Source organism: Hirundo rustica, chromosome 10 (assembly GCF_015227805.2).
Source record: "Hirundo rustica isolate bHirRus1 chromosome 10, bHirRus1.pri.v3, whole genome shotgun sequence".
Classification (NCBI taxonomy): Eukaryota; Metazoa; Chordata; class Aves; order Passeriformes; family Hirundinidae; genus Hirundo; species Hirundo rustica.
The window spans coordinates 25,681,305-25,708,028 of record NC_053459.1 but is presented as its reverse complement, the minus strand read 5'-3'; the positions used below and the strand labels follow the sequence as shown (position 1 = coordinate 25,708,028).

Here is a 26,724-nt window from a genome sequence, read left to right as displayed (position 1 = left end):
CCTGTAACTGACTGATTCCATTGTTGGTGTACATGGAGGCCTTAAAAAACATTAAACTAGTTATACAAATGGATACAAAACACCCTTTGAGTTCTATTGACAACTTAACCTTTAGAATTTGGATAAAATCCCAATTCTTGAGAGAAAGAAAAAAAAGGTACTGAATGAAGCTATTGTATAGAACATTCTTAGGGTTTTTTGACATATACAATATATAATAGCATTAATGCATTTGTTTATTTGATGAGTGCCTGTAGCACTCATATTTGAAGTGACATTAATGATTTTATTAAAACCACGTTTATTTTATTTAGGGGAAAATGTACCAATTTGAAGACAAAGCATTCTTCTGTGAGAGATACATGACATTTTCAGATGGATGAAGTTTTTGAAATTGTTGAACAGGTAATAGAATGAAAGATAACTATCTGTCCTCTACTTGAGCTAGAGGGCTACCACCGGGTCTTGTTGGGAATGCCTCACCTTACCAGTACAAAAGTCATGTCAAAAGGGACCATATTTATGAACAATCACGGTTTGCATACATAAAATATAAATTGCTGCTGTCTTGTAACAAGAATGGGAGAAGCGGCCCAACCTAATAAACACTTTTTGACTGCCAAGGTGACATTTCTAGACACGCTGTTATTACTTTAACATATTCTGCATTCTAGTAGAAATTAATACATAAACAAGATCTCCCCCTTAACTACACAGAGTTCCCTTATAAGGACACATGGAAAATCTTCCCCAGGCAAGAACACATGCCAGGATAGAAAAATAACCCAGAGCAAAATAGGACACAAAAAACCTTTTAGTATTAGGAGTTATAGAAAAAATACCTAATGTTGTATTTTACTGCAGTGGCCAGAGGTAGAGAAATGTATGACTCCACAGAATTTAGTTCCAGAATTCTCCTCTGTAATCCAGATTTTTATTTCATGTTTTGCTTTCTGAGGCTGTCAGAAAATCACCATTAAATTTCCAGGGCCTTGTGCATTTTGGCATGTTCAAAAATTAAAAAAGGGATTTTTTTTCGAGCACTAGTGCTTTTTTAATCAGAGAATTTAGAGAGTTGAATTAATTATCATAATACCGATAACTCTATTTTACTATTTAACTAACAATTATGCACTGTTTTTGCTTTGTAATTTGAAGAATAACTTGTCAGGAGCTTCAGATCATTGCAATATATTCAAGGTTTTTGTTGCAGAAATAAAACTATTTTCTACTCCGTAAGTAGGCCCATTTTCAATCCTGCCTACCTGTTGTCAAAAGACAACAAAATATTGTTACGATAGTCTCTAGAATTTCCTTCCACAAATGCACAGCAGTTGTTCTAACTTTTTCCTGTGACAAGCTTTTGAGCTGCTCGGTCAGGATTTCCAAACAATAACACAGATAGGTTTGAGGAACAGCTTTCCCTGAGAGACAATCCTCCTTCACTAGGAACTGAACGCTGCCTCAAAATACACACATTTGTGCAAAGCAGTTCCTGGTACTGCAGCTCACAGTCAGAGATCATTCTCACAACCCCAGCTTTCAGGTCAATACATTTAATAAGCTCCAAAAAAGTCAAAATAATTTCTGTTCTCTGAACTTCACAGACAGCAGTATTTATATTTTAATATGCATGCCAGTAGCTACAGCACAACAGACAACACAGAGATAAACTAAATTAGATACTAAGGGGTTTTTTTCCATGACCCATAACCCTAATCAAGATTTACATCTTGTAAATAATACTTTAGTCTGTCAAAGAGCAAATGCAAAAGCATTTTCTCCTATGATTTAGTTACAACATAACCAACTAAAAATAATGTTTAGGCAACAAATTTCATTAAATATATCACAGACATAACTATTTAGATGAATAAAATTACTTTGGGTCTATATTCATCTACCTCAATAGTGGTTATGAGGTAGAATTATTTAAATTATCAAGTCACAAATCTCTCAGTATTTTAGAAAATAATTTGTTATTGGAATATCATCAGGAACAGCTTTGTGACTGATACCTGCAAACACTGAAGTTTTATTTACTTGCCCATGACTCAATGCATCACACTTCTATTTTTATCTAACCATAAATTCTGGTTTTCGGTCTCTGCTATCCTTTCAAGTGTTATATGGTGCAGATTAATTACTGTAAGAACTGTAAGAACCATTGTTTCAAACTTATGTGTTTAAATAAACACGACAAATCTCTTTTATCATATGCAGTATGTACATAAGGACATGAACACGTGATTACTTGATGGAGTTGTACTGCCCAAGCATTTCTGCAATGTCTAAAAACCTTGCACACAGGTCTCTGCTGACTCACCTGCAAGTCAATGGCACTGGTGACATTCCTGCAGACACCAGAGGGGGTGAGAATCCACACCTATCTAAAAATAACCAACAAAGATGCTTGTTGTTCCCCTCCAGCCCCCATCCTACAAATCCAAAACTTGCAGATCTCATTCATACAGCAGAAAAAAGGCTCCAGACACCACGAGTGGAGAAAGCAGCTATCAGGATGCCTTTGGCATTTCCTCTGTAAAATAAATTCAATAGGAGAAAATCTGCTTCACTTAAATGAATGCTGAGACAACCATGACCTTGAATGCATCAGGACTTATCTTACTTCCTCCATTTGGACCATTTAATTACTACTGAGAGTACAGTAAGGAAAACAGACAATTCTGGAGATACATAATTCTTAAACAGACAAAAGGTAGAACAGAATGTTGCCCTCTTTGTAAGTCCTCAGAAGGCAAGGAAAAGGAAAGCAATCAACCAAACTCAACTGTTGGAGCTAAGGGATGTGGGGTATGGCTCTTTCCTCTTCCCTATAATAAGAAATCCATTAGGACTTCTGATACTCAAACACACTCCTCACTTTAAGGGCCTGAAGAAATATCTGATGGATTCTAAGCAAACAATGACAAAACCCTGTCTTTTATCAACATCAGCGTCTTCTCTACTATTCCCTACCAATTTAGAGGGTTCCCCCACAACATGGAAGAGTTTCCATGGCTTCAATCTCTTACATGGCATATGGACATGAGAAAAATCCCATCACTTCTTCCAGTGGAGTCACAAGAAACAAATTAGAATTGACCAAATTTCTATAAACATCTGTCAATTTACCTGTTTTTATTATCCTCTTACTTTTAATTTTGAAGGTCAGCTTAGAATATTAAAAAAGAAGGTCTAAAAGAAATAGTTCTCTTCACAGTCAGCACTAGTTATTCACTGCCCTCTGCTCACACAACTTCAGCTTACAAGTTATGTGCTGCGAGGACCTCAGTATCTCACTCTAACAGACAAGAATGGGATCAGGTTATGAATAAGTATTTCAGAAGCTTCTTACAAAACTCTGCCTCCAAACATATTGGTTCCAGTTGTTCAGAAAGTTTTAGTACACAAAGGTCAGATGTCCTACTTGGATTACTTTTTTCTTTATGATTCGTGATGGAGGTGATTAGCCAGCAGATGAATTTTTCTTGGACACTATTTTTACCTTCCATATGAGCTGATTAGTTCCCATGGAAGAAAAGGCAGGACAAATAATCACACTAATCACCAGAGTTCAGAAAGTTGACCTTTCACAATCTCAAAACTAATGTGTATCCAGGAAATCCTGCCAGACAGTCACTGTTTGCAAATGGTTGGGAAATTTGATCATTTGCCATGAAAAACAGATGAAAAGCACGAGCTGGTTAAAAGACCAAGTCTTTTCTCAAACAAAGCAATTCCAAAATTAAGAAACAATGTCTCAAAGCTGACAGTTGACCTGAGCTTACAAAGGGTGACAGTTCTGCACTGACGCTCTCTGTACATGAGAATTTTAAAGTGAGATCAGAATTTCAAGTAAGATCTAGCTGAACATAAGGACTTTCTGTAATTTCTGACACCGCAGTAATATTCCAACCAAACACAGTCTATTTGAAAAGGAATAGTTTTAAGATTTAATTACAAATACGGTCAAGCAAGGCTTCCCTTAAGCTCAGAATAATGTCTAAAAGTACCGGATGTTTAGTAATGAAGGTGCATCTTACTGATTTCTAATGGGGTGCAAGGAACCCGTGTCTGAGGAATCCTGGTATGAGAAGGTGGACACATGTCACAGGAATACACTGTGCCGTATTCAAAAGGAATAATGCCATCAAATGGAGGCAGCACAAATTACACATATCATTAGCAAGTCAGATGCAGTCCCTAAATCTATTTATTTAGGAATGCAAGAGAGTGACTGATCAGGCAATGTTTAGCCTAGACACTTAACCTGGCTGACAAATACAATTTTGACAGGGGAGTAGTGTGGGATGTGTGTATGTATATGGAGGGGTTGGAGGAAAATGTTAGCTACCCTCAGAAAAGGTGTGACTTTTTTAAAGACTAAAATGTTGTATTACAGCTACAAAAAATGCTGACACTCACTGAAAAAATATAATTTAAAAGCCAGTGTCCCAAGTGCTGTAAAATTTCCTAATACACCATTTAAAACCAGTCTCCCTATATTTCAATTGGACTTCTTATTAAACTAAAGCAGAATTATTTAATAAAAACATATCCTGAGCTGGAAGGGACCCATGAGGATTATCCAGTCCAACTCCTGACTCCACACAGGGCAACCTAGAAGTTAAACCAGCTATCTGAGAGTCATCCAAACACGTTTTGACACCAACAACAGGCTTGGGGCCACTTCCCTGGGGAGCTTGTTCCAGTGTCTGACTGTCCTCTCAGTGAAGAGCTTCAGCCTGATGTCCAGTCTGAGCTTCCCCAACACAGCCAGGGGATGGGGAGAAGCGCCCAGCACCTCTGCCTGCTCCCCCCATGAAGAACTCACAGACAGCACAAGGTCACCCCTCAGTCTCCTTCTCTCCAAGCTGCACAAACCCAGTACATCTGCCCTCCTTTACAATTTCACATCATAAATATTTTGCTGGACTGTATTTTATTATTATTCAAAGCCTTTAAATCATTCCTCTTTTTCAAGAGAGGCCGAAGACTTCATAATATCCAAAGCCAAACAGTAAGTGAGAATTAACATCTGACCAAAAATAAACCACTAGGAGGCAAAAGAAACTCGAGAGTGCAAATTAAGATATGACCTGCAAGGTGTTCTCTCATCTTAATGAGTATCTGTGATGCTTTATTGGTATACTGAGCTCAGGGGAGAGCAATAAAGCAGTCCTATTAAAAAAATGTAGCTTGTAAAATTTAACAATATGTTGACAGTTTCATAATTCACAGTAATGAAAGTAATCAGATTATTACCTGAGTAGTAAGAGCAATCATCCTCTATTTTCATTTTCAGTTCAGCTTACATCAGCCAAAACAAAATCACAGCCTTTATTTTTGAATACAACTGAATAGGGACTCAAGCTATACATCAGATCGGTGCCCCTAAAGCCACAGCTCCAACCCAGATGAAGTCAGAGCGTGCTGGCGTTGCTGCTGCGACAGAGCTTTGTGCAGCCCTTTAATGAAGCAAGGACGCAGAACCAGGAGGAGCTGCTCCCCTGTCTCACTGAAGGGCCAGACCAGAGCAAGAGCAGCAGGAGGCTACTTCCCAGCCCCTTCTCTCCACGACTGCCACCAGGAGCAGGAACGGAGACCAGGCAGAGAGCAGCTCTCTGCTCCTCCCAGGGAGGAAACCGAGCAAAAGCCAAGTGGGAGCCGGACCATCAGGAACCCGAGTGCAGCCCGTGGGCCCCTGCCAAGTGATCCCCCACGAGGAAGGGGGAAATTATCTTCCACATTTCCCTTAAAATCTGCTCTCATCTTATTCATCCACTGGGTTCAACAACTCTACCCGGTTTGGTTTTATTTATTTCCAATGTCACAGTATTTTCCAATACCTAAGATACTGTCTACCTGTTATTTTCATGGAAGGCTCTGTCTGTCACTGCTTACACAAAGTGCCATCAAAATAAAAAGGGATCAAAATAAAGGTTGCACAGGGAACTAAAAACTGGACCAAATCAAGCAGCAGGAGGTATGTCATTTATCAGCCCTGGATTTAAATTTGTAGCCCTTTTCATGGAACCATTAACCCAGATATCTGAGGTTTGACCTCATACAGAGAAGAAAGGCCAAACCAGCTGTGTGAACTGAAGAACAACTATGTATGCCTCGTCTGTGTTTAAAGCGATCATGCTCTGGCTTTAGATTACTTTAAATAATATGCATGAAGTGAAAGTACAATTATCTTAATAACAGATTAAAAGACTAAGACATAGTCTAGTCATTCCACCAATTCCAAATGTCATGTCAACAAAAAAAACCTACTATTTTGATCATTGTGACATGTGATACAAAGGAATGGATCTGTTAAAAAGTGACTCTCAGAAGTATGAAGGAAAAATAATGGCTTATATCCACCAATTTCAGTAACAGTTTGATAAAGATCCTGTAAGTCTCTTACAATGATAAATAATATTCCACTCACTTAGCACCTCCCAATTAAATACCTCTGGGACTCAGCTAGATTCAACCAGCTCCAAATCACAGTAAGTATTAAAAGTTTCTGACTTACCAAGAGCAAAAATTAAGTATGGCAATAGAGACCAAATGCTGTACTCCATCATCCCACAGCAAAGGACTGGAACGCAATGCTGATCAGCTGCCCACAGTCCTACTGCAACCACTGGAAATCAATATGCTAAAATATAGTCCAAATATTTTTCCATTGGACTAACAATTCATTACAAAAGATATTAAAAACCTCTGTTGTCATCAACTGCTTATACTTATTTAAAATGTTTACTATCGATCTTCATTACAGCTCACTTTAAAAAAAAAAAAAAAAATTCCAAACATACGAATTAAACACAAAGCTCTTCATATCCACACGTGAAACACTGCCTATTTTGTGTATGCAGACAGCAGTAAAACATGCAGGCACTTTTTTTGTAACTTTTTTGCAAGAAAACTTCAAGCAAGTGATCTTTCTTTCAAATCAAATCACCATACAATTTAACAGCTCTACATATGGTTTGCACTGTGTATTTATTCTTTAATATTCATGAAAACAAAATTTTTCCCTGTAAAATCCAAAATGCATTAGAATTAAAAATTACAGATCAGTAAACTTTGTATCTGGATTTTGAAATACTTGTATTTAAATGCTTTACAATAAGGTCATCATATTAGGATTTCAAATTGAAATAAACATTTTTTTAAAGTGAGAAATCAGTAAAGAATTCAGCAAAGAGAAGAATTTGAAAGACTTCTTTTGGCCTAGCAGAGATGATCTGGCAGGTCAAGACTGCTGCATATGCCATCTGGAACTATACTATCAAAGGAATGGTTATTCAGATGTCTCAAAGAAATAATTCAATTGTAAACTGCGAACTCTCAGGAGCTAACATTAAATACTTTTTTTAAAAGCTGTGGTTTATGTAAAGTGTCACATATAAATTAAATTTTAAAAACTGGCATAGCTTTGCCTCAAGGACCCTATTGTGAAACACCTTTGCAACTTTTCTTTTTGATAAACATGCTGGAAACTGAATGACTAGAAAAATTTCCCTTCCACCAGCATGTAAAACGCAGGCTGCAGCAGGAACCTGCACAACACAGTCAGGAAGAATTCGGGTCTGTGTCAGGTGGAATTCTTGCAGTGATATGTTCTTCACATATGGCCCCAAGAGGAAATTTAGTTCAGACTTTTCTTCTTCTCTGCTGCTCCCAGTACAGCCATCAAGAAAAAAACACCAAATAAGACAGAGGCATTGCTGATGGTTCTGCACTTCACAGGTGCTTTATAGATACAGTCAAAATAATCTTTCCACACAGTATTTTACTCATCTGCAGAAGCCAAAACTGAACTTCACATATTTTCAACAGAGCTATTTCATTACGGTTCTGAGGAAGTTCATCTCCCACCTGCCAGTGTACAAAAGCGTGAGAATAACAAGTCTTCCAGCTTGATGTTTCCTCAGGATGCATCCCTCTGGCACGGGTATTAAAACATGAAGGATGAGTCTTTAAGTTTTCACAATGCTTGTGCTAAGGGAATATTTTTTCAGTAATTTCTAATTTTTGTATTTTCTGCAACAGTAAAGACTACAGCCCCCAGGGAGAAAAGAACAGTAACAAAGGTACTGGGATGGAGGACCAGATTATCCACAGCAAGGTCAACACTAGCACCAGTGATACAGCACAGCATCAACACCTCGCCACGGAGTTACTGCTTGGGATTGCACGTGCTTCAAACCATAACCCTGCTGCAGTGATTACTGTGGTACGGGATTTCTAATGCTCCACTTTCCTTTCAATGTGGAGTCATTCTGCTTTTTACAGGTGCGACATGTCCGTGGATATTTCCAGCACCCAAGAAAGTCACAATAACAGATCTGCATGCAAAGCTGAGAATAATCTGCCTCTAGCATCAAATATTACCATAGGAAAAAAAAAAAAAAAAAAAAAAAAGAAGACAAAAGACCCATGCTTAGTAACCTGATTATGAACATGCAGGGGTTTTCAGTCTATTAAAATTAATTGGAACATTTTATCTATTAATCATGTCATTCCACTTTTGAAAAATCTCAACTTCATACAGGCCAGAAAGAACTCCCAACCTCAATCTCCCTATCTGGGAGATTTTCTTTCGCTTTGAAAAGTACTTAGTTGTGGCCAAAATCTGTATCAGACCCAGTGCACCAACACTGGACGTGGGCACAGAAAACATCATTCACAAAGGTGCAGAGGCTGCATGATTTCAAAATACATGCTGCTGTGCTGAAGCTGCTTTCATCTGAATTTTTCAGATAAGTTTTTTGGGTTTGGAGGTTTTTTTTTTAACAAGATTATCTTAAATTGCTCTTCACATGAGGTTCAGATAATAGGAGAAAAACAGTAAAACTGTAATATCCCCTAAAAATCTAATAAAAAGTTACTTCCAATTTGCTTTATACCTTTAGAAATTACATTCTAAGTAACAGTATGCATTTCTTTTCCAGTCTGTCTACTTCACAGCTTCCTGTTTTTCTAGAAAAATGAATCACGCATTTGTTTCTCTAAGATAAAAAAAGACCACTGAAAATATTGTTCTAGTAGAAGCCATCCTGACAGAAAAAGGAAATGTTCATGAGACAATATCCTCAGTAGAAGGCATGCCTTTAGTAAAGGAAACCAGGCAGTACCACAAAACGACTCAAATAAATGCAAACACATGTCTGTATCTGCAGGAAAAGTAGCACAAAATGGAAACTGACACTGCTCCTGTGTCTTAACTGCAGCCCAGTTTGTTTTATCTGCAAACTTATGCATCTTTTTCACCCTTATCCAACTCTTTGTTACAAGACAGATCTGTCATAATTGCTAAAAAAAGACCATGTGAAAACCTCAAAATTTAATTAATGTTTTTTTGAGCAGTATTTGACCATAAATATACAGCATGAACACCAGGATCATTCCAATCACTCCCTAAATTTTGGCAATTATTTGACAAGAGAATCGACACAGGAGTGCTTGCCAGAATATAGAGCACCTAAAACCACTTTTGTTGCCACAGATTGCTCACTCATTCCCATACTGCAATACAAAACAGGGACCTGCCATGGCAGCACGACACTTCATCCAGATGTTCGCAATGGAACTTCGTGGTAAATCTACCAAATAATTCACAAGATATATAACTACAGAGAGTTTACGGAATCAAAGTTAGATCTTCCCTTTGTCCTAAAAGAAAGGCTACCACAGAAAGAAAATAAACATCATTATGTGCATTATCTAGTCAGTGCAGATGACTGTTTAAAATAATATTTCTTCATATATTTGGGTGAGCATTAGCATGGTTAATACCAAGAGCTATTTTTTTTATTTACGACTTAGGGATTAAAATTGCTAAGGTTTTTTATAAAGTTACAAATCTCAAACCAGGATCTCGCCTAGCTTTGAAAAAGTATGTTTTACAACATACATACCTTTACTGACAAATCTCACTGATGAATCTCTAACAAAACCTTAATTTGTTTTACATATCAGTGATTTACTGTTGCACTTTCAGTAAGCTGCAAGTAGTCTCACGAGAAATCTCATTTACTCTAGGTATTAAGTCTTACATTGTCTGCTCTTGCAATAGCACAATTTCATTAATTTTCCATTTCCATAAAGTCTTACAGTTACAGACAAAAATCAAAATGCCAACTATAAAACATGAATGAAGAAGTAGACCTCTCCACCACCTCTAATAAAAATAAGGCTTTATCTAATATTGTAACCAACTATTGGTAATGTCAGGGCTAAGAGACAGTGATGGCAGCATCTGTGAAAATACCATCCCATGATTGGAAAAGTCTCCATCAAAGGAGCGGCTGTCAAAGCATGATAGAAGGTGGAGGGGTGGAAAACCTTCTGCAGTGTGGAGGGAGGGTAAGAATCCCTGCCACCACTGTACCCCCTCCTGCTGGCTAGGCTGCCGTGTCAGTCAGAGCTGTAGGTTGTAGAGATACAATTTATTCAGAATGAAAATGTGGTCCACAATTTTCACATTAACTTCATTCACATCAAACCCTCAATTTTGACATGCGCCAATACAATTCAGCTTGTCTTATACCTTTAGAAATTACATTTTAAGTTAACAGTAGGCATTTCTTTTCATCAGCTTTTCTTCATCATTCATTTTGCTTCATTTGCAAAAAATATTTTCCCCAATCTCTGAAGGAAAAGCACCTACTTTTCTATTTAAACATATGCCATAGAATGAGAAAAACATGAAATTGGAAATGCAGTATCAAAACCAAATGCAAAATAAAAAAACCTTTTGTGAAGAATTCCCACACTGAAGTCTGCCTGTCAGCTCCAAAAGGCTGACCTTTTCCACATTCCCCACAAAGCTGCACGATGATGCCCACACAGCACAGGCTGCACTGATTTACTGATGGAAAGCCTGCTTTGTTTGAGTCCACAGACACCAAATGTAGGTGAGGGCATGGCAGAAGGCTGCAAAGATGGACAGCCACACATCAGAACTGCCTGGGTGCTCTGAGATAAACCATATGGAGCACACGGCAAAATTAGAAAAGCTGCTTTTGTCCAAATAGTCTGAATAAGCAGACATTCTAAAGTCTTTTTTTCAAATGGCTATCACTTTTATTCCTGAAGCATTTGAAAATACAGGATTTTAAGAAACTTCTGAAAACAACTTTGGCATTTCTACCTTAAGATTACAAAAGGCTGCTTAGGCAAACAAACAACACCCAACAGTTCCATTTTGGTTTTGATTTTTTTCTTCCATTCTTTTTTAAAAAAGGTGACTTACAACTCACACAGGCCAGATGATCTTATCAGGCAAAGAGACCTCTAGAAATATGGTCTGAAAATCTAACAGACTCTAGCTGGGTAAGGTGTCTTCCTTGTATATTCCTCTGTGTGTTCTACCTCCGAAAGTGTTTGGGGGGTTGCTGTAATTCATACAAACTACATCTAGCTTTTGTAAACAAGCTGCAGCAGAAGTATATTTAAAGAGCAATCTGTATTCTTTTTTGAACTCCTGTTGCTGGCAGCAATCAATAAGGAATCACCACAACTGCCTATGATATTTTGGTGAATAAAGTCTGAGCTGATCCAGGGGAACACAAAAGGATGTAAGCTTGCATTGTAAGAAACAACTTCCATGAAGCAATATTTACCGTTTTTTACTGCACGCTGCCTGTGTCAATACATAGAAGGTTTTTCATGGACAAGAAGAGATGCTGAAATGAAGCCCAGAAAAGAAGGCACAGAGAAATTACGTGATATCCAAAGAGATGCACTCGGCAGCACAACAGGAACGCACTGCTGTTTCCTTCAGCCTAGGTCAGCTTCCCAATGATTCCTACTTCCTTCTGCTCAGATGCTGCTGTATTCAGGGGATTCATAGTGCCAGTGAAGACTAAGAAAATACATCCATCAAGAAGTTTTGAGAACTTCTCTAAAAGCCCACATAGAATTTAAGGCTCACAGTTCAAACACTACTTTTGGTTTTGGAAACAAGACACTTGAATACAACTTCAAGAACTGCATGACCGAGGACTATTACTGCATTTTGTAATGCTTACACCTTTGCTCATCAATCCATCAGCAAAAACCAGGAACAGAGAACATTAAATTAAAAAAGAGATTATTTGTCGTACAAGAAAAAACTCAAATGTACCATGGAAGCATCCTGCTATTCTCAAACCTGTAAGACTGTCAGCATAATTTATCCAAAAATTATCAGGGATAGATCAATACCTAATAAACAAAAAAGAGCATTTTGACCATGCAAACAGTGAGGGGTCAGCAGACATATGATCAGAGAAACAAGTCACTGCAGGAAAAGCTGCACCTGAACTTGCAGCTCTGCTACTGCTGCTTGTGCTGTGACTGCTGAGGCTCATGCCGTGAACCATGAGGACACAGGAGTGGCCACCTCCCCTTTCACACCTCCCTGTATACTGCATTATTTTCTGGTGACACTAAGCAGTTATTTCAGTTGTAACAGAACACATTTTGCTCAATTCTCTTAGCACAGCTGTATCTGTCTCTGCGGTGCAGCTTCCATCACATCTGCCTTTAAAATAGTCACAGGTAGGGAAAACTGCAGGACAGTGCAGTGTTCCCAAGTTTTCCATTCTTTGAGAGATTTCTAGGTCTGGACTTTGGGTTAATCAAAGAAAAGAAAAAGATCCACAAACCAACCCCAAATACCTTCACCCTACATCATGCTGACCTCTCTCTCTCCCTAAATGAAGAGGGGAAAATGCCACAAGTCTGTATGTTGAAATTCAGCCCAAATGACATTTCCTTTGGATTTAAATGCTTTGATACAATTTGTATCTGCCTATCAAGCAAAGCCCCTGAGCACCAAACACCCTGTTACAAAGAAGCTCTTGTCCTGTAATAGGCCCCGACATCAAAAAGACAGAATTTTCAACTTCAGCCAAAACATCCAAAAGAAAACAAGCCAAAGCCCAACCACTCTTCCAAAATTATTTGAAGGAGTGAACAGCAAAAAGCTGGACAGTAAGACTTTACAGATTCTGTATTGTCAATCCTGTTCAAAGCTGAACACATCCATAACCTTCAGAAGTAGACTGAAGTAGACTCTCCACACCGTCATTTACTAACTATGGAGGAAAGACGGTCAAGCAGACCAAGCTCACAAACATGATAAAAAACCCTACTACTAATTTTCTTTCATTGTGCAACCCAAGTCATTAGTAAAGACAAAACCCTTTCAGATGGTTTCAGAAAATCATCTCGTTTTCACAGTAGCATTCTTAATTAACACCTGTATCAATTCTATAGATGTCTTTCTAAGAATATGCTAATTAATACTATTTCCTAATCATTCATGCATAAAGCAATTGTTTTTTTCAGCTCATCTAATGAGATGAATGTAGGACAGTTATCATCCATTAATGCACAAATAGTCCAGGACTTTGGGTTTAACACTATGACTAAAGGACTAACTTAAGATAAATTTCATTAAACCAATAATTCCACACTCATGTTATTAATTTATTATCTTAAAAGGGTACATAAGTCCAATATATCAAATTCTACATCAACACAGTAGTTTGTACAGGACAGTTACCACTGATTCCATAAATAATTTACAAATGCATGCACTAAAATTCAAATTCTGCTTCTGGACAGCCCTTTACAAAACGTTTCTTAAATAGTTTCCCAAAGGAAACCCTTCTTGTAAATACTTTCAGGGTCAGTGCAGTCTTGCTTTCTTCACTGAGGCTTTACAGGCCAATCCAAAATGTAGCTTGCATCCCAACTCAGAAAACTCAATAGAAGAGAGAACTGGATCACATCCTGCAAATCAAATGTGTCCCTGAAGCAATTTTATTCCATATCTGCTTCTGTCCTCAGATTTTATTAAGATCCACATTAACCACCGAATTCTTTTAAGCAGTACTGATGACATGATTTTCAGATTCTGAAAAAACCAGTCTGTTCATCATGGAAAGACACCATCTTGGACCAGAAAACTAATAAATACAATCCTTCATCAGACACTCTGCAGCTGTTTCTGCTGCCGAATTCAGAGAAGAAAGGGTAGCGCATGGATCCTCAGTAGTTTTTTAAGTGGAACTCCAACATCATCATCATTAAATCAGCACTTGAGGAGCAATCAGACACACCCCTAAGACTGTCAATTACAGCTTGAAAATTTAGTTTTGATGTACTCATTTCAATCTCAGAACTTCCTAAGTAGCTCTAAGTGAGTTATAAATGTGAGCTATAGTTGAATTTCTGACAATTAAACTTCAGTGGTGTATCACAGCTTTCCCACCTTTTAAGAACTCCTTAATGCACTCAGCAATTTTGGATAAAAGCCATTGGCAGTAATACATCTTGGAACTGCCTAGCACATTACAGTTTATTTTTAATAAAGGGATGCTGACAAGGGGAACAGTTCAGGCTCCAAGTCCCATAGGAATAACCACTGGAAACAAGGAACAAAAAAATTCCCTTAAGGTGTGGACTAAACGCTCCAAAAGCCACATAAACCTGCGAAAGGTCTCTCTCTACTCCCAACACCAAAGCCAGGAGGGATGCATGGCCTCTTGCCTTGCACCACTCTTCTACAAGCACCAAGGAAAGCCAAAGCCACGAGCCCCCATCGCAGGACATCCATCACAGCCACGTGTGACCGTGGCCCTCCCTGTGGGACAGCAGTGCACACAGACGGGACAAAGGCGTTAGTGCCTTCCACATTCTTACCAGGACTTTACTGAGTTACCTCCTCAAGCACCGTTCATCTCCTCCCCCACTTCCAGCTGTGTAACTACATTCCAAGATAGAAATGTTTCCCTGTAGTGAATGCTGTACAGAACCAAGCACAACACCAATGCAAAATAACAACAGTCTCTACAGAATTAACTCAAATGCTTTTCAAGGAAAGACCATATTAGAAAATCACTTCAACAGTTCAGCTGTCTCAGTACTATTTGTTTTGTCGTTATCAGGAAAAAAGTTTTTTGTTGCATTTCTATTACATTTCATAGTATTTATATTTTTTATACTACTCATCTGCTGGGCTTCTGAACACAGTTATATGAAACTGATCACGTGTTAAATCAAGCTCTATTCCAACAGAAACCAGTAAGAAAAAATCTGAACATTTTGAGTAAATGAAATATTGTAGTTAATTAGCCTTCTTATCCACAACCAGAATTTACCGGCAGATATGTTCTGGTATGGCAAATTTTTACTGTAACATTTCAAAAATAACAGTGATAAAGGTAACAGTGGCAAAAGTTTCACAAATCTGTTCATAAGAGTCTGACCAAGAAGCTCTCTACACACACTGAGAAAATATGAAACCCTCAGTCTTCATTTGAAATATGAGGCTGGACCACCTAAACCCAAACTGGTATAAAGCGATACTAGAAATATTCCTTTTACAGAATATGTATACACATATCTACAGCCCAGCATGTAGATCAATATGCAACTGACACTCCCCACGCACAGGCATAAGAGCAAGCAGTCAGCCTGTCTCTACAGAAATGTTTTTTTATCAGAAATAAATCACACTTACATTTTTTTCCACACATGCTCACACAGAAAAATGCTTTAGATAACATTGCTGCAAGTGTGTGTTCATTAGCCTGTTTTCCAGCCCCCACTTGTGCAGTTTGGTATTTAATTACAGGGTGGAGTGGTCCCCAGGCTACTTATGTTTCTTCCAGTCACAGCCAGAAAATTTCTGCAGGAACTGACATGCAGGAGTGCAACTGCTTCAAGCTGTAGCTGGTTCCCTGTCAACAAGGTTAGCTCACTGTTCATTGAAACTCACACTAGTACTTCTGTTAAATAATTATTGAAAAAGTGCTTTAGTACAACAAATTGTGTTCTAAACTTCAACAGATAATAAAGACTTTAATAGGATCTAATCTGGCTATTTACTTTTAATTGGTTTCTCAATATTTTTTTTTTTTTTTGCTAATGCCAAGAAACAAATCTTTATTCTTATGCTGGAAAGCAGTGTGGGTTTGTTTGTTTCTTTCTTTGTTTTTTCCTTGACTATAGGGAAAAGTAACCTTGTATGCCTAGTTTTGATCAAATATGATTTTTAGCAGATCACCTGACTCAAATCCTCTATTATGTTATTGCACACAGCTTTAAATACTGCTTTCTATAACAAGCCTATGTTTTATTTTCACCTGAACAATATTATGCCATTTGTAAAATACTGTAATTCATATGTGAGCATTTTATAGCTAAATATTACTCCCCAAAGCATTGGGGTATAACAAAATACATTAAAGGTATAAAGAAATGCATTATTGCAATTAATTTTTATATAAATTAGAGGAGCTATATTAAATTAGAGGAGTTCTATTGGACAGATAAAACTGGGGAAACAAAACATTAATTTAGGTAACAAATTATATGCACAATGAATATCGTAATTTGTATTAAAAATGATGCTGTTAATCAGAGTATTACTGTTGACAGGATTTGGAAAAAATATTTTAAAACACTTCAAGTTTTTACCTATGCTTTTTATTTACTAAAGGCCTTGTATTTTTGACCTAAGCAACAAGAATCCATCAACTTGGAAAACTCTATCTCTAGGTCAGAAATGCATGACAGGAAGGTGAAACCGCATGAATACACTTCGGCATTAGTCAAATAATGCAGAGCAGACAAAGATTATATTATGCAATTTTTAGCCAGAGGTATCTGAAAACACTCCCTGACAAAACCCTAGCAAGAACTTATACTGAATAATTATTTATCAATGGTCTGTTACAGTGCTCCTGTGAGACAGCTACTTCTCTGCAGCTTGTTCTATTGAGAAAAACACATGCAAAGTGTAGAGACATGAGATCTTCTCATTTAGGTGATAAACCAGAGTAATAGCAAACTTGTAAGTTTGGACCCTGGGACATATGCATGCAGTATCATAAACAACATACAGTGACATACAGAAAGGTATTTACATGCTTTGCTGGTGGCTCAGAGTGTGACAAAAAGCAAAAAATCTAAACTCTGCAGTCATTTGGAGTCTGGGCTCTTGAGTAATCCTTTAGAGATTCCAAACCCACGAGGCAAAGAAATCATTATACAAACAAGTAAAATATTACTTTTTTCAATTTCTAAACAGTTTTGTCTCTTTTTTTCCGCTCACACATTGTCTATATGACATTTATGATGGCTGAATACCCACACATGTCTTAATGTAAACTCAAGATTTTACTCTTCTAACCAAGAAGGCTGTAGCGAGCAAGTAAATGACGTCCCGGAGCCCTGGCAGTTTAACCCCCTCAATATCCGCAGCCAGATGCTTCATCAGTAAATGTTTTATTTCATTAGCAAACATTTTATCTTATTTAACAAGTTAATGCAGTACGGCTTAGTTTGCAATGAATCTGTAGCTGACTTACAAAATCTACCAAAATAAAGCACTGTTGCCTTACCCTTTATTACAGCTATTGCATATTTTCAGGCCTATTGAACAGCTTTGAATCATATGTCAATTGTCATAAATAAAACGCTCTGGCTAAAATGACTGGTCAGAAGAGATATCGGCAGTTGTGTTACCACACGTCTCAAAACTTGTCCCTAGCACAAGGCGGCCTCCTGCCGTGTCCCGCAGACCGGGATGCTTCAGAGACACCGCGGCCGGAGCCGGGCCGGGCAGCTCCCGCCCATCACAGCCCCCTCTACCTCCGACAGGTCACGGACATGCAGAGCTCTGCTCCCCCGTTCTAGAAACTCCCTGGAATAACTGTTACTGAACTTACATATATATATATATATATTAAAAAAAAAAAAAAAAAAAAAAAAAACCAAAAACAAAACAAACAAAAAAAAAAGTTTCAGAATCTTGGACGTGTGGCCAAGCAGAAAAGAAAGGCATTATCAACAACTACGGCAGGACTTCTCCTCGGCTGCGGGAGCGCCCCAGGCTCTCGCTCGTCCCTCTCTTCCCAGCGGGAAAGGATTTTCCCCCCCCGGAATGTCGCATACTCCTCGGACCCGGAGGCCACCCCGCCGCCTCGAGGCGCAGCTCCCGCCCGCCGAGCGCCCCGCGAACCCTTGCGGGGCCCCGGCCCGTTCCCCCGCAGCACTCACTTGAGGAAGTAGCGCTGCCCGGTCTGCGTGAGCGCCATCTCCCAGCCCGGCGGCAGCGGCCGCTCGTCCGTGACATCGCAGGAGCGCTGCCGGAGGTGCCCGTGCTGCGGCGCCGCACCCGCGCCGGGCAGCGAGGCGGGCGAGGAGTGCGAGCGGACGTGCACGGGCGCCAGGCGCGGCGCCGGCCCGCCCGAATCCGTGCTCGACTGCCGCGAGTGCGAGCCCGAGTCGGGTTCCCTGAAGAAGGACTCGGGCAGGATCTTCTTCCGCCAGGAGCTGGGCCTGGGGTTCATCACCGCGTTGAAGAGCGCCTCCAACTCCGTGTCCAGGTCCTGCGTGACGTGGATTACCTGCTGCCCCGGCGGCGGGGCCGCGGCCGCGGGGTTCATCGTGCGCCCCTCTGGCCCGACGGCGGGCGCAGCCGTCGCGGGACGGGCGGTGGCCGGGGCCGGCCCCGCTGCCGGGCCACCTCCGAGGACGCGCCCTCCGGATCGAGCGGGCTCTCCGGGAGCAGAGCAGGCGAGGCGGGCGGACGGTGCCTCTGCGCCCCCGCCAGCCGCGCCGGCGTCCCGGGCGGGCGGGGCGGCCCCCGGGCAGCGCGGCGCCCTCCCCGCGGCCGGGCAGCGGCGGGACGGGGGCAGCGGCAGGACGGGGGCAGTGCCGGCGGCTCCGGCCCGGCCCCGGCGGCTGCGGCCCGGCCCCCGCGCCGCCCCGCCCGCAGTTATGCAACTGCCGCCGAAACTTTGGGCACGGGACGGCCCTGGAGGCCGGGGCCGGGCGGCCGGCGGAGCCCGCCCCGCCCTCGCCCCCTCTCGCGTCGCCCTCGCTGCCTCGCCCTCAGCCGAGGACGTCGGCTGCTCTCCACGCCGCCGGGACCCCGCGTGGAGCGGCTGCCCCCCTACAGCCCCAACTCGTGGTGCCCGGGGAACCTTCGGAGCGCTCTCTCTTTGCCAAGCTAATGAGCTTTGCTCCAAAACCGTTGTTCACAAAGTTAATGGGTGATACTAATTTCTGGAAGCAAAATGATGCTTACATTAGTTCAGGTACAAGTTCAATTGAATGATTTAGCAATGCTATGGCGATGGGGAGGAATGAAGCATTCGTGGTGACATGGACGGCAACCACTACGCTGTGATTTGGAAAAGGTTTGGCCCTTTGCTGCAAAGTACGAGTCCTGTGCAGAGCTGTATCCTAAGTCCTCCCAGCTCACGGTCCTTAGGGGTAGTTTCGAGTGCAGGCGTGATGCTTTGTGAATCTGCTGATTGCCCATTCAGTCACTTCTCTTTGGTTTAGCCTATCCTAGAAACCAGATCTGTCGTCAAAATGTATACCTGAGGTTTTCTACTATTAATAATACAATTGTTGTTTTAATCTTGTCTCATTTTTTGGTGCACTTGGAATAACTTTTGAATGGTGATGTGACCAAAAATTGTTTAAATTCAGTAGCTGTGTCTATAAAGAATAATACTGCTCACCTTCCAACTTAAGTGTTGGTTTTTACAGAGAGAAGTATCCAGTTTTTATGACTACACACATAGAGATATCACACATTGGCTAAACAAATACAACTTTATTTTAGAAATGCATTTTGTTATTTTCTGTGTTTTGGACAGGCTCCAGGCTATGCTGATTGGTAAGAATATACCCTCTTCAGTAATCGGTCTACACTAGAAAAGTTTTAAGTAAGTAAATTTTTTCTGAACTGTATTCCTTACTTCTTTAAAAGAAGCATGGATTTCTCTAAACTGCATTTGGCTTTTCTGGTGGAGAATGTGGGCCTGACTGAACCATTTTTGTCCCTCAAATCAGTGTTACATATAATGTTGGTTATGCAGATTCTCAGAATTGTTGTTTAAGCCTGTACAGGAACTAGAGCTAGCTCTGTGAAACAGATCCTGTGCATTTCCTGATGGCTTTGCTTCAACAAATATTCCTTGTCAGTTACATTTCATCACATTTCCTGTTCATAGTTCCATTGGCTAGGCAGATCTCCTCCCTGAGGTTTGTTTTGTTATTTTTGTGAGGGTCTGGGAGTTTTGTTATTATTGTTTTGAGGGGTTTCAGGTTTTGGTTTTTTGGTTTTTTTTTTGTTATTTTCCCCGACATCTGCTGTATTTCTGGTCAGGAAACCCAGTACTCCTAAGACTTGTTTATGTTTCCCTTCCCAAAGAATCTTCATACCATTCTTCTACTGCTTTGTACTGGGTCCCTTGGTGCAACAAGCTCAAAGAGCAGTGCTGATCACAGCACCTGCTCCAGGGCTATGCAGATATTACATATAGTTTTTGCTTTCCTGCAATATCCTTATTTAAATCCTTTGCATATGAGATTCTGGGATTGTGTGCATGTGGTTATTACACAGATCTGAACACTAGTGATTTTTCATATAGCCTTTAAAAGGGCCTTTTTTTTTTGCTTCCAGGGCTCTATATCCTTGAGTAAAGACAAACCACACACTCTACCTGTTCCTTTTCAGGTGACATGTCCATTCAAGGGAGGACTCCTGACAGTTTCATGCATGGGGTCATCTCATCTATGTTAATTAGACCATTTTCATAAGCACTTTTTACTGAATAATACAATTATCTGCTATTGTACCACTTGGTGCTAAAGCATTTTTCTCCAGTAATTTGGAAGTGACTAGAACTGTAAGAATAAATTTTCATAGTATTGTTGTCATTAATCTTTGTTTAGAAATAGTAGCTTCCTTCTTTGGGAAAAAAAACCACAACAACAAACAAACAAAACAAAACAAAACAAACAAAAAGCCCAAAACAAACAAAAAAACCCCCACAACCCCCCCCAGCTTTCAAGGAAAGTGATTCAAAATGCTCAAATCTGTGGAAGTCAAGGACACTTCCATCACAATGGGGTTGGATTAAGTGATGAACCAAATCAAAAATGTGACACAGAAAGCTCCTTATCATTATTTCTGTTCTCACTGCAACATTGTACATTGTAAAAAAATAAGGCAATAACATTATTTTATCTCAATTTCACATGGTTTTCAAATGTTTTTGAATAGTACAGAGGTTTTGTGTTCATGTGAAAGATTTATAAAACCCAATACTTTGAATATACCCTATTTGTTGTGGATTTTCTAGCAGCAAGTTCAATCTCTACTTCAGTCAAAACCCAAGCCAACAGCTCATAAGTAAGCGCACTTTTAAAAGTACCCTTATATGATGAGCATCTAATGAGTTAAAGAAATAATACCACATGTAATTAATCTAGATCCATCACTGCTCTACATCAAAGCTCTTCAGAGATTAACATTTTTCTGAGAGAACCTATATAGGTGAAGCAGCATGTGTGATGTCTGTTATAAAAGAAAACATTCAGGGTCCCTGAGCAAGCCTTGTCCTTTCTGAGTAACCAAGTGACCAGCACACAGTGCAGCCTGGCATGGTTCTGCCTCTGCTTTGGGTTTGCTCTGTGCAAGGAGACTCCGATCAGGCAGTAACTGCAGCTAGATGCTCCATGTCCATCTGTCAACAGCCACACAGGAGCAGAAAACGTGTGTTCCTCTGAACTGAATGGTGATGGAGAACAAAGAACACAATGGAACAGAAGTAAATTTTTAAAACATTGTTAAAAATAAAATGGGTTAAAAGTAGCAACGTAACATTTTTTTCAGTAGCTTGCAAAAATTGCTTTGTAGTCTCCTTGTCATGTTCAAGGGTTTCTGTAAAGCAAGTGCAAATTAAGTAGAGAAGATAAATGTAGCTTTACATGCCACCTTTAATTTGGGAGTTTACAACAAAATCCAAGTCGTATCCAAGGGTGAATTCCTGTTTTACCAGTACCTCTGGGTTACTGACACAGGTGGCTTTTCACTCCCCAGTCTGACCTGCCGTACAGAGGCACTGGCAGCCAGTGCTGCTTGCCGTGCAGTCACACTCACCAGCCGCATGTAAGTGCTACGCCCGCAGTAGCTGCCCTGGATGCTGTGAAGACAGAGAAGCAAGAACTCGCAGAGGGGCAGACCAGTTCCAACCTCACCTAAAGGAAAATCTGCCTTTCCAGTAATTAAGCCCCAATCCTGCTGCCGAGCAGCTGGTTTTCATGCTCAGTACTTGCCCCAGAACAAACCGAAAGGTAAAATTTAAAAGTAAGATGCTTGGTCTAAAGGATCTTTCTCCTTCCCTCTCTCCTGGAGTCTGTGGATCACTGCCAGAGTTTGAGGTACCATCCTTACCATCCACTACCACCACTACCATCCCTAGTTGAGGTAATTTTTTGTAAGAGGAAACAAAACCATTCAGTGTTGCAGCTTTTTCTTCTTCAATATTGCAACACACTCCCCAAAGGAACATGCAGGCTCTCCAGTGACATTCTGCAATCTCAACATCTGTTTTCAACTGACCATTTTACTCAGAATCCCTAAGGAAAACCCTCCCCCTTCTCAGTTAGCACATGCTTCAGGATATGACCCATGTGTAGACTGCCAGCACTTACCATAATGCCAATCAGCTCTATAACAGCTTGATTTTTAAAACATTTAAGAAAGAAGAAATGTAAATATGTTCAGATTCAACCGGCAGAAGTGAGACAACACAAAAAGTTTCTAGGATTTGTATCTAAAATTCCTGTTTTGCTGCCCTGAGATCCAGACTATGGCTGTAGTCAGGAGAGGCAGAAGGAGGGAAACCACTCACCTACATATTGGCTAATCTTGTGTTTCACCTGAAAACAGAGATCAATTACATAAAAATTACAAATCAAAAAATCCCAAGTAGTTATATTTGATCATATTTAATTAACATGTACTATATATGAAGATGATTCTCTGAAAAAGGTCACCAAATATAGATGTGCAAAAGCTGACAGCCAAGGACATTTGGCCAGTAAATACTGGTTCAAGATCCTGGGACAGGAAAGCAGTTCATCTGATCCAGATGTTTTTTTTCCCTCAAAATCTATTTGTGAGCAGTGCTTTGAGTTGTTTTTCAAACCGCTTAGTAAGAGAGCTGAGAGGAGTCAAGGTTATTTCATGTTGCGCACTATTCTTCTGCAGTGGTTCATCTTCATCTCCCCCAACGCCTGCTCCAGTTGCTGGATAAGGTGGAGAAGGGTAGCAGGGTCAGTTTGCAACACCTGGGCAGTTTGATCATCATTTTGGTTAAGATGTAGCTTCATAGTCACAGCAGGCTTGATCTGTTGTCTCAAACTTCTGCTTGCAAGCTGTAGGAGGGGTTCAGTGGGACAGGAAGAGGAAAACAATTAACGGTTATAAATGCTTGTTTTTAATGGTTCTCATCGGGTTTGTAGAACCTGCTTGGATGACTGCTCAGAAACCCTTTTCACCCACATTAAAGATACACACAACTACTGATGTGTTTTATAATTAAGGAGTACTAACCCACTTGAATCAGTGCTTTCATAGTATTTCTGAAAATAAGGTGATAATCAAGACCAAATATGTTTAGTATATGTTAATAATTTAAAACACCATAGAGCCATGAATTCAATTTTCATCAGGCAACAAGTACTTCGAATCATTACATATCCTGTTCATATCACAACTGGCTGTCTGTGGGACACTAACAATGTCAAGTCAGTTTTAAATACATGAAGTACTGCTGCCTCAATTATTTTTATTATTTTTACATTGTTTACCAGGTTTTTATTATGTTAAAAAAACCCCCAAACAAACAAAAAAAAAAAACTGAAGGAAAGGACGGAATACCAAAAACATCAGGGAAGTCACCTGCACATCCAGTCTCCACTCCAGACTGTGGTAGCTGGGAAGCCTTGGTGCCAGCTCTCCAAGAATGCTCCTGATCTCTTTCCTGTTGTCAAGGTACAGCTGGAGCAAGGATTTGTTCAATTCATCTGAGAATCCCAAAACATGAATGGAATCTTGGAAGTCAACCTCAGAAATCTAGAAATAACAATTTAGGCCAGGTAATCATCATTATTTCTTGAAAACCAGGATATTTGTTTTTAAAGGATCTACAGATATTAATGTACTATGGCAGATTTGTATGAGATTCAGGAACAGTTTTTTTAAAGAACATTTGAACCCCTGACATGTAAGCCTTCACATCAAAGACCAAAACACAGCACGAGGGAGCACCTCAGTTGTGTCACAAGGTACAACATGCTGTGTGAATCCATTTGTCAGGGTGCTACTGTGGCACTGATAACCAGACTGAAAACACCCAGCAGCAATCTGCACATGAGCAGCACAAGGCACAATGCTCAGGCTCCTGTCCCAAGGGCAGGAGAAGCTTCACAGGCCTTTGTGCTTACTGCAGCAGCCCTGCCCAGCATTGCGGAAGCTGTTACTGACTCCACAGAAAATGCCAGTGTACCTCTCCAGTGCACCACCCTGCAAACACAGTCTCTAACCACCACGTTCTACCACAGTACACTGTAACCTATCAGTCAAGACTCCTTGTCTCAAGGAAAGGCTCTGCACCATTTCCATCCCTTCCCTTACTCTTGGGAGCAACACTTGCCTGAGTTTAATCTGGCATTCCTTGTCTCTGTAGTAGCATCCCTTCTCCATGTAGTCATTGCTCAAATATTCTACTATATCAACAGTCACCAGCCTTTCTTGTGGAAACAGTAATTGTCCAACTACTAATCTTTTAGTATCTGCTTATACCCACTCAAGCTTTTGATGCCAAAAGCTGAAAAAGCTCTCAAACCCACCACATTGGACAAAGACAAGGAATGCTGAACAGGGAGCTAGACTAGCCCACATCCTGTGCAGTAGCTGAACAACAAACTCTTCACTTAAGTTTTATTATTTAGAGCTTAATCCTGAAGTAAGCCTCTCTATATGTAATAAATTACACTATTAAAACATTGTCAAATTTTAGCTTCAGACACTGAATACAAATTCCAGAGTCATACATGCAGACGCAGTGTTTCAATTATACAACAGCATGAGACACCTTTTTCTGAAACTAAAAGAATACGTCATTAAAATTTTGAGCTATGTTTTCCCCACTGACAAATATTTTCAGCGGTCCAAGTGTCCAGAAGACATCTCTTGAATGTATCCCCAAATTCCTTATGAAAAGATATACTTGCCATAAGCTTGGAACTCTCCGTAAGAAGATACGCTAGTCCTTCTACCCCATGCTGAATGGTCTCAACGCCAATGTTCAGCTTTCCTTTAAAGAAAGCACAAAGTGCTTTTTACTTGCTAACTGCCGCAGCAGTGAGACTTAAAGTTGCAAATTCATGCAACGCTTAACATGCAAAATATGCTTAGGAAAAAAAAAAAAAAGTGAGGGTTTTACACCCTTCAAAGAATAATGTACAGTACGTTAGACACCCCCTCGAACCAAACCAACAAAAGCAAAAAGCTAAGAAAAACACAAACCAATTTCTTATGGCATGATACAGAGAAAGGTTTTTGTCGGAAATGAGATGTCCGTAGCTCTCCCCACACTGGGCACAAAGCACCCACCCCCGCTCCGTGCCGCCAGCCCGTTTCCGGCGACTCGGGGGTCCTTCGTGGCCGGCGCGGAGCTCACCACGCTCCCGCCCTCCTGCCGCGAAATCACCACGGCCCGGCTGGCCCGGTCCCCCCGCTCCCCGGCCCGGCCCGATCCCCCGCTCCCCGGCCCGGCCCGGTTCCCCCGCTCCCTGCCCCGGCTAGATCCCCCCGCTCCCCGGCCCGGCCAGATCCCCCCGCTCCCCGGCCCGGTTCCCCCGCTCCCCGGCCCGGCCCGGTTCCCCCGCTCCGCGGCCCGGTTCCCCCGCTCCCCGCCCCGGCTAGATCCCCCCGCTCCCCGGCCCGGCCCGGTTCCCCCGCTCCGCGGCCCGGTTCCCCCGCTCCCCGGCCCGGCCCGGTTCCCCCGCTCCCCGGCCCGGTTCCCCCGCTCCCCGCCCCGGCTAGATCCGCCCGCTCCCCGGCCCGGCCCGGCCCGGTTCCCCCGCTCCCCGCCCCGGCTAGATCCCCCCGCTCCCCGGCCCGGCCCGGCCCGGTCCCCCCGTTCCCCGGCCCGGTCCCCCGCTCCCCGGCTCTCACTGGCGGCGGTCTCGCAGGCCCGTGGGGCCGCTCCTCGCCGCAACTGCTCCAGCGCCAGGCGCCCCAGTTCGCCAACGGCTGTAAGGACAGAGAGAGAAAAGACCCCGCTGCAGTCCCGGCCCGGCTCGGCCCAGCTCGGTTCCCCCCATCCGCGGACCCGTCGCGGGCCCGACCTGCGCCGCCGGCCCGCGGCAAACAGCCCAGGTGCGCCCTGTGCTCCGCCGACAGCACCAGCAGCATCGCCGCGGCTCCGCCACCACCGCCCGGGAAGGGGCGGTGCCCCGCAGGCGCCTGCGCGGGGCCGGGGCTGCGGGGACACCCTGGAACACCCTGGGAGACACCGCGGGACGCCCTGGGCTGCGGCAGCTCCGAGCAGTGTCCCGTGTCCCTGTGTCCCGGGACCTGCTCGGGCAGCTACGAGAAAGCGCCCGAGGTGCTGCGCCGGGGACGGACGCGGTGACGGGTCTCCCCAAGTCCGTGTCGCTGCAACAAAACCATTCTTGTGTCTTACAGACCCGTGCGGAAGTGAGGCAACAGATTAATTCTGTGTTTCCTTTCCTTCTTGATTTTTCTGTTATTTCACCTTCAAGCAGCAGTTCAAGCCCGTTCCATGTACAGCCCCCGGTAACGAGGAGATCTCGCTGTGCTGTGTCACCCAGACGCTGATGCTG

The 26,724-nt window shown here is 41.8% G+C and overlaps 2 protein-coding genes across 2 annotated transcripts in view; both read right to left on the bottom strand.

Moving 5' to 3' along the window:
* The window catches only part of WWTR1 (WW domain containing transcription regulator 1), a 46,149-nt gene extending 27,682 nt beyond the window's left edge, over positions 1 to 18,467 (bottom strand). The window contains exon 1 of the mRNA XM_040074493.2: positions 18,064 to 18,467. Coding sequence (XP_039930427.1) covers positions 18,064 to 18,452 — 389 coding nt within the window. The 5' untranslated portion in view covers positions 18,453 to 18,467. The remainder of the gene's footprint in view (positions 1 to 18,063) is intronic.
* A 2,797-nt stretch (positions 18,468 to 21,264) lies between these two features.
* On the bottom strand, positions 21,265 to 26,324 carry COMMD2 (COMM domain containing 2). Its single transcript, XM_040074780.1, has 5 exons — positions 26,227 to 26,324; positions 26,054 to 26,131; positions 25,108 to 25,190; positions 23,774 to 23,947; positions 21,265 to 23,247 (listed from the first exon to the last, which is right to left on the bottom strand). The coding sequence occupies exons 1-5, from the start codon at positions 26,291 to 26,293 to the stop codon at positions 23,050 to 23,052; spliced, it is 600 nt and encodes a 199-aa protein (XP_039930714.1). The 5' UTR covers positions 26,294 to 26,324; the 3' UTR covers positions 21,265 to 23,049.
* Between the last annotated feature and the right edge of the window lie 400 nt (positions 26,325 to 26,724).

What these genes read in the sequence shown, in the direction of transcription:
- COMMD2 (XM_040074780.1), bottom strand. Translation starts at nt 26,293, where the DNA reads ATGCTGCTGGTGCTGTCGGCGGAGCACAGGGCGCACCTGGGCTGTTTG. An exon ending in GCCGCGGGCCGGCGGCGCAG is followed by an intron (nt 26,132 to 26,226) that starts GTCGGGCCCGCG and finishes CTGTCCTTACAG; the next exon opens with CCGTTGGCGAACTGGGGCGC. An exon ending in AGTGGAGACTGGATGTGCAG is followed by an intron (nt 23,248 to 23,773) that starts GTGACTTCCCTG and finishes CCCCTCCTACAG; the next exon opens with CTTGCAAGCAGAAGTTTGAG.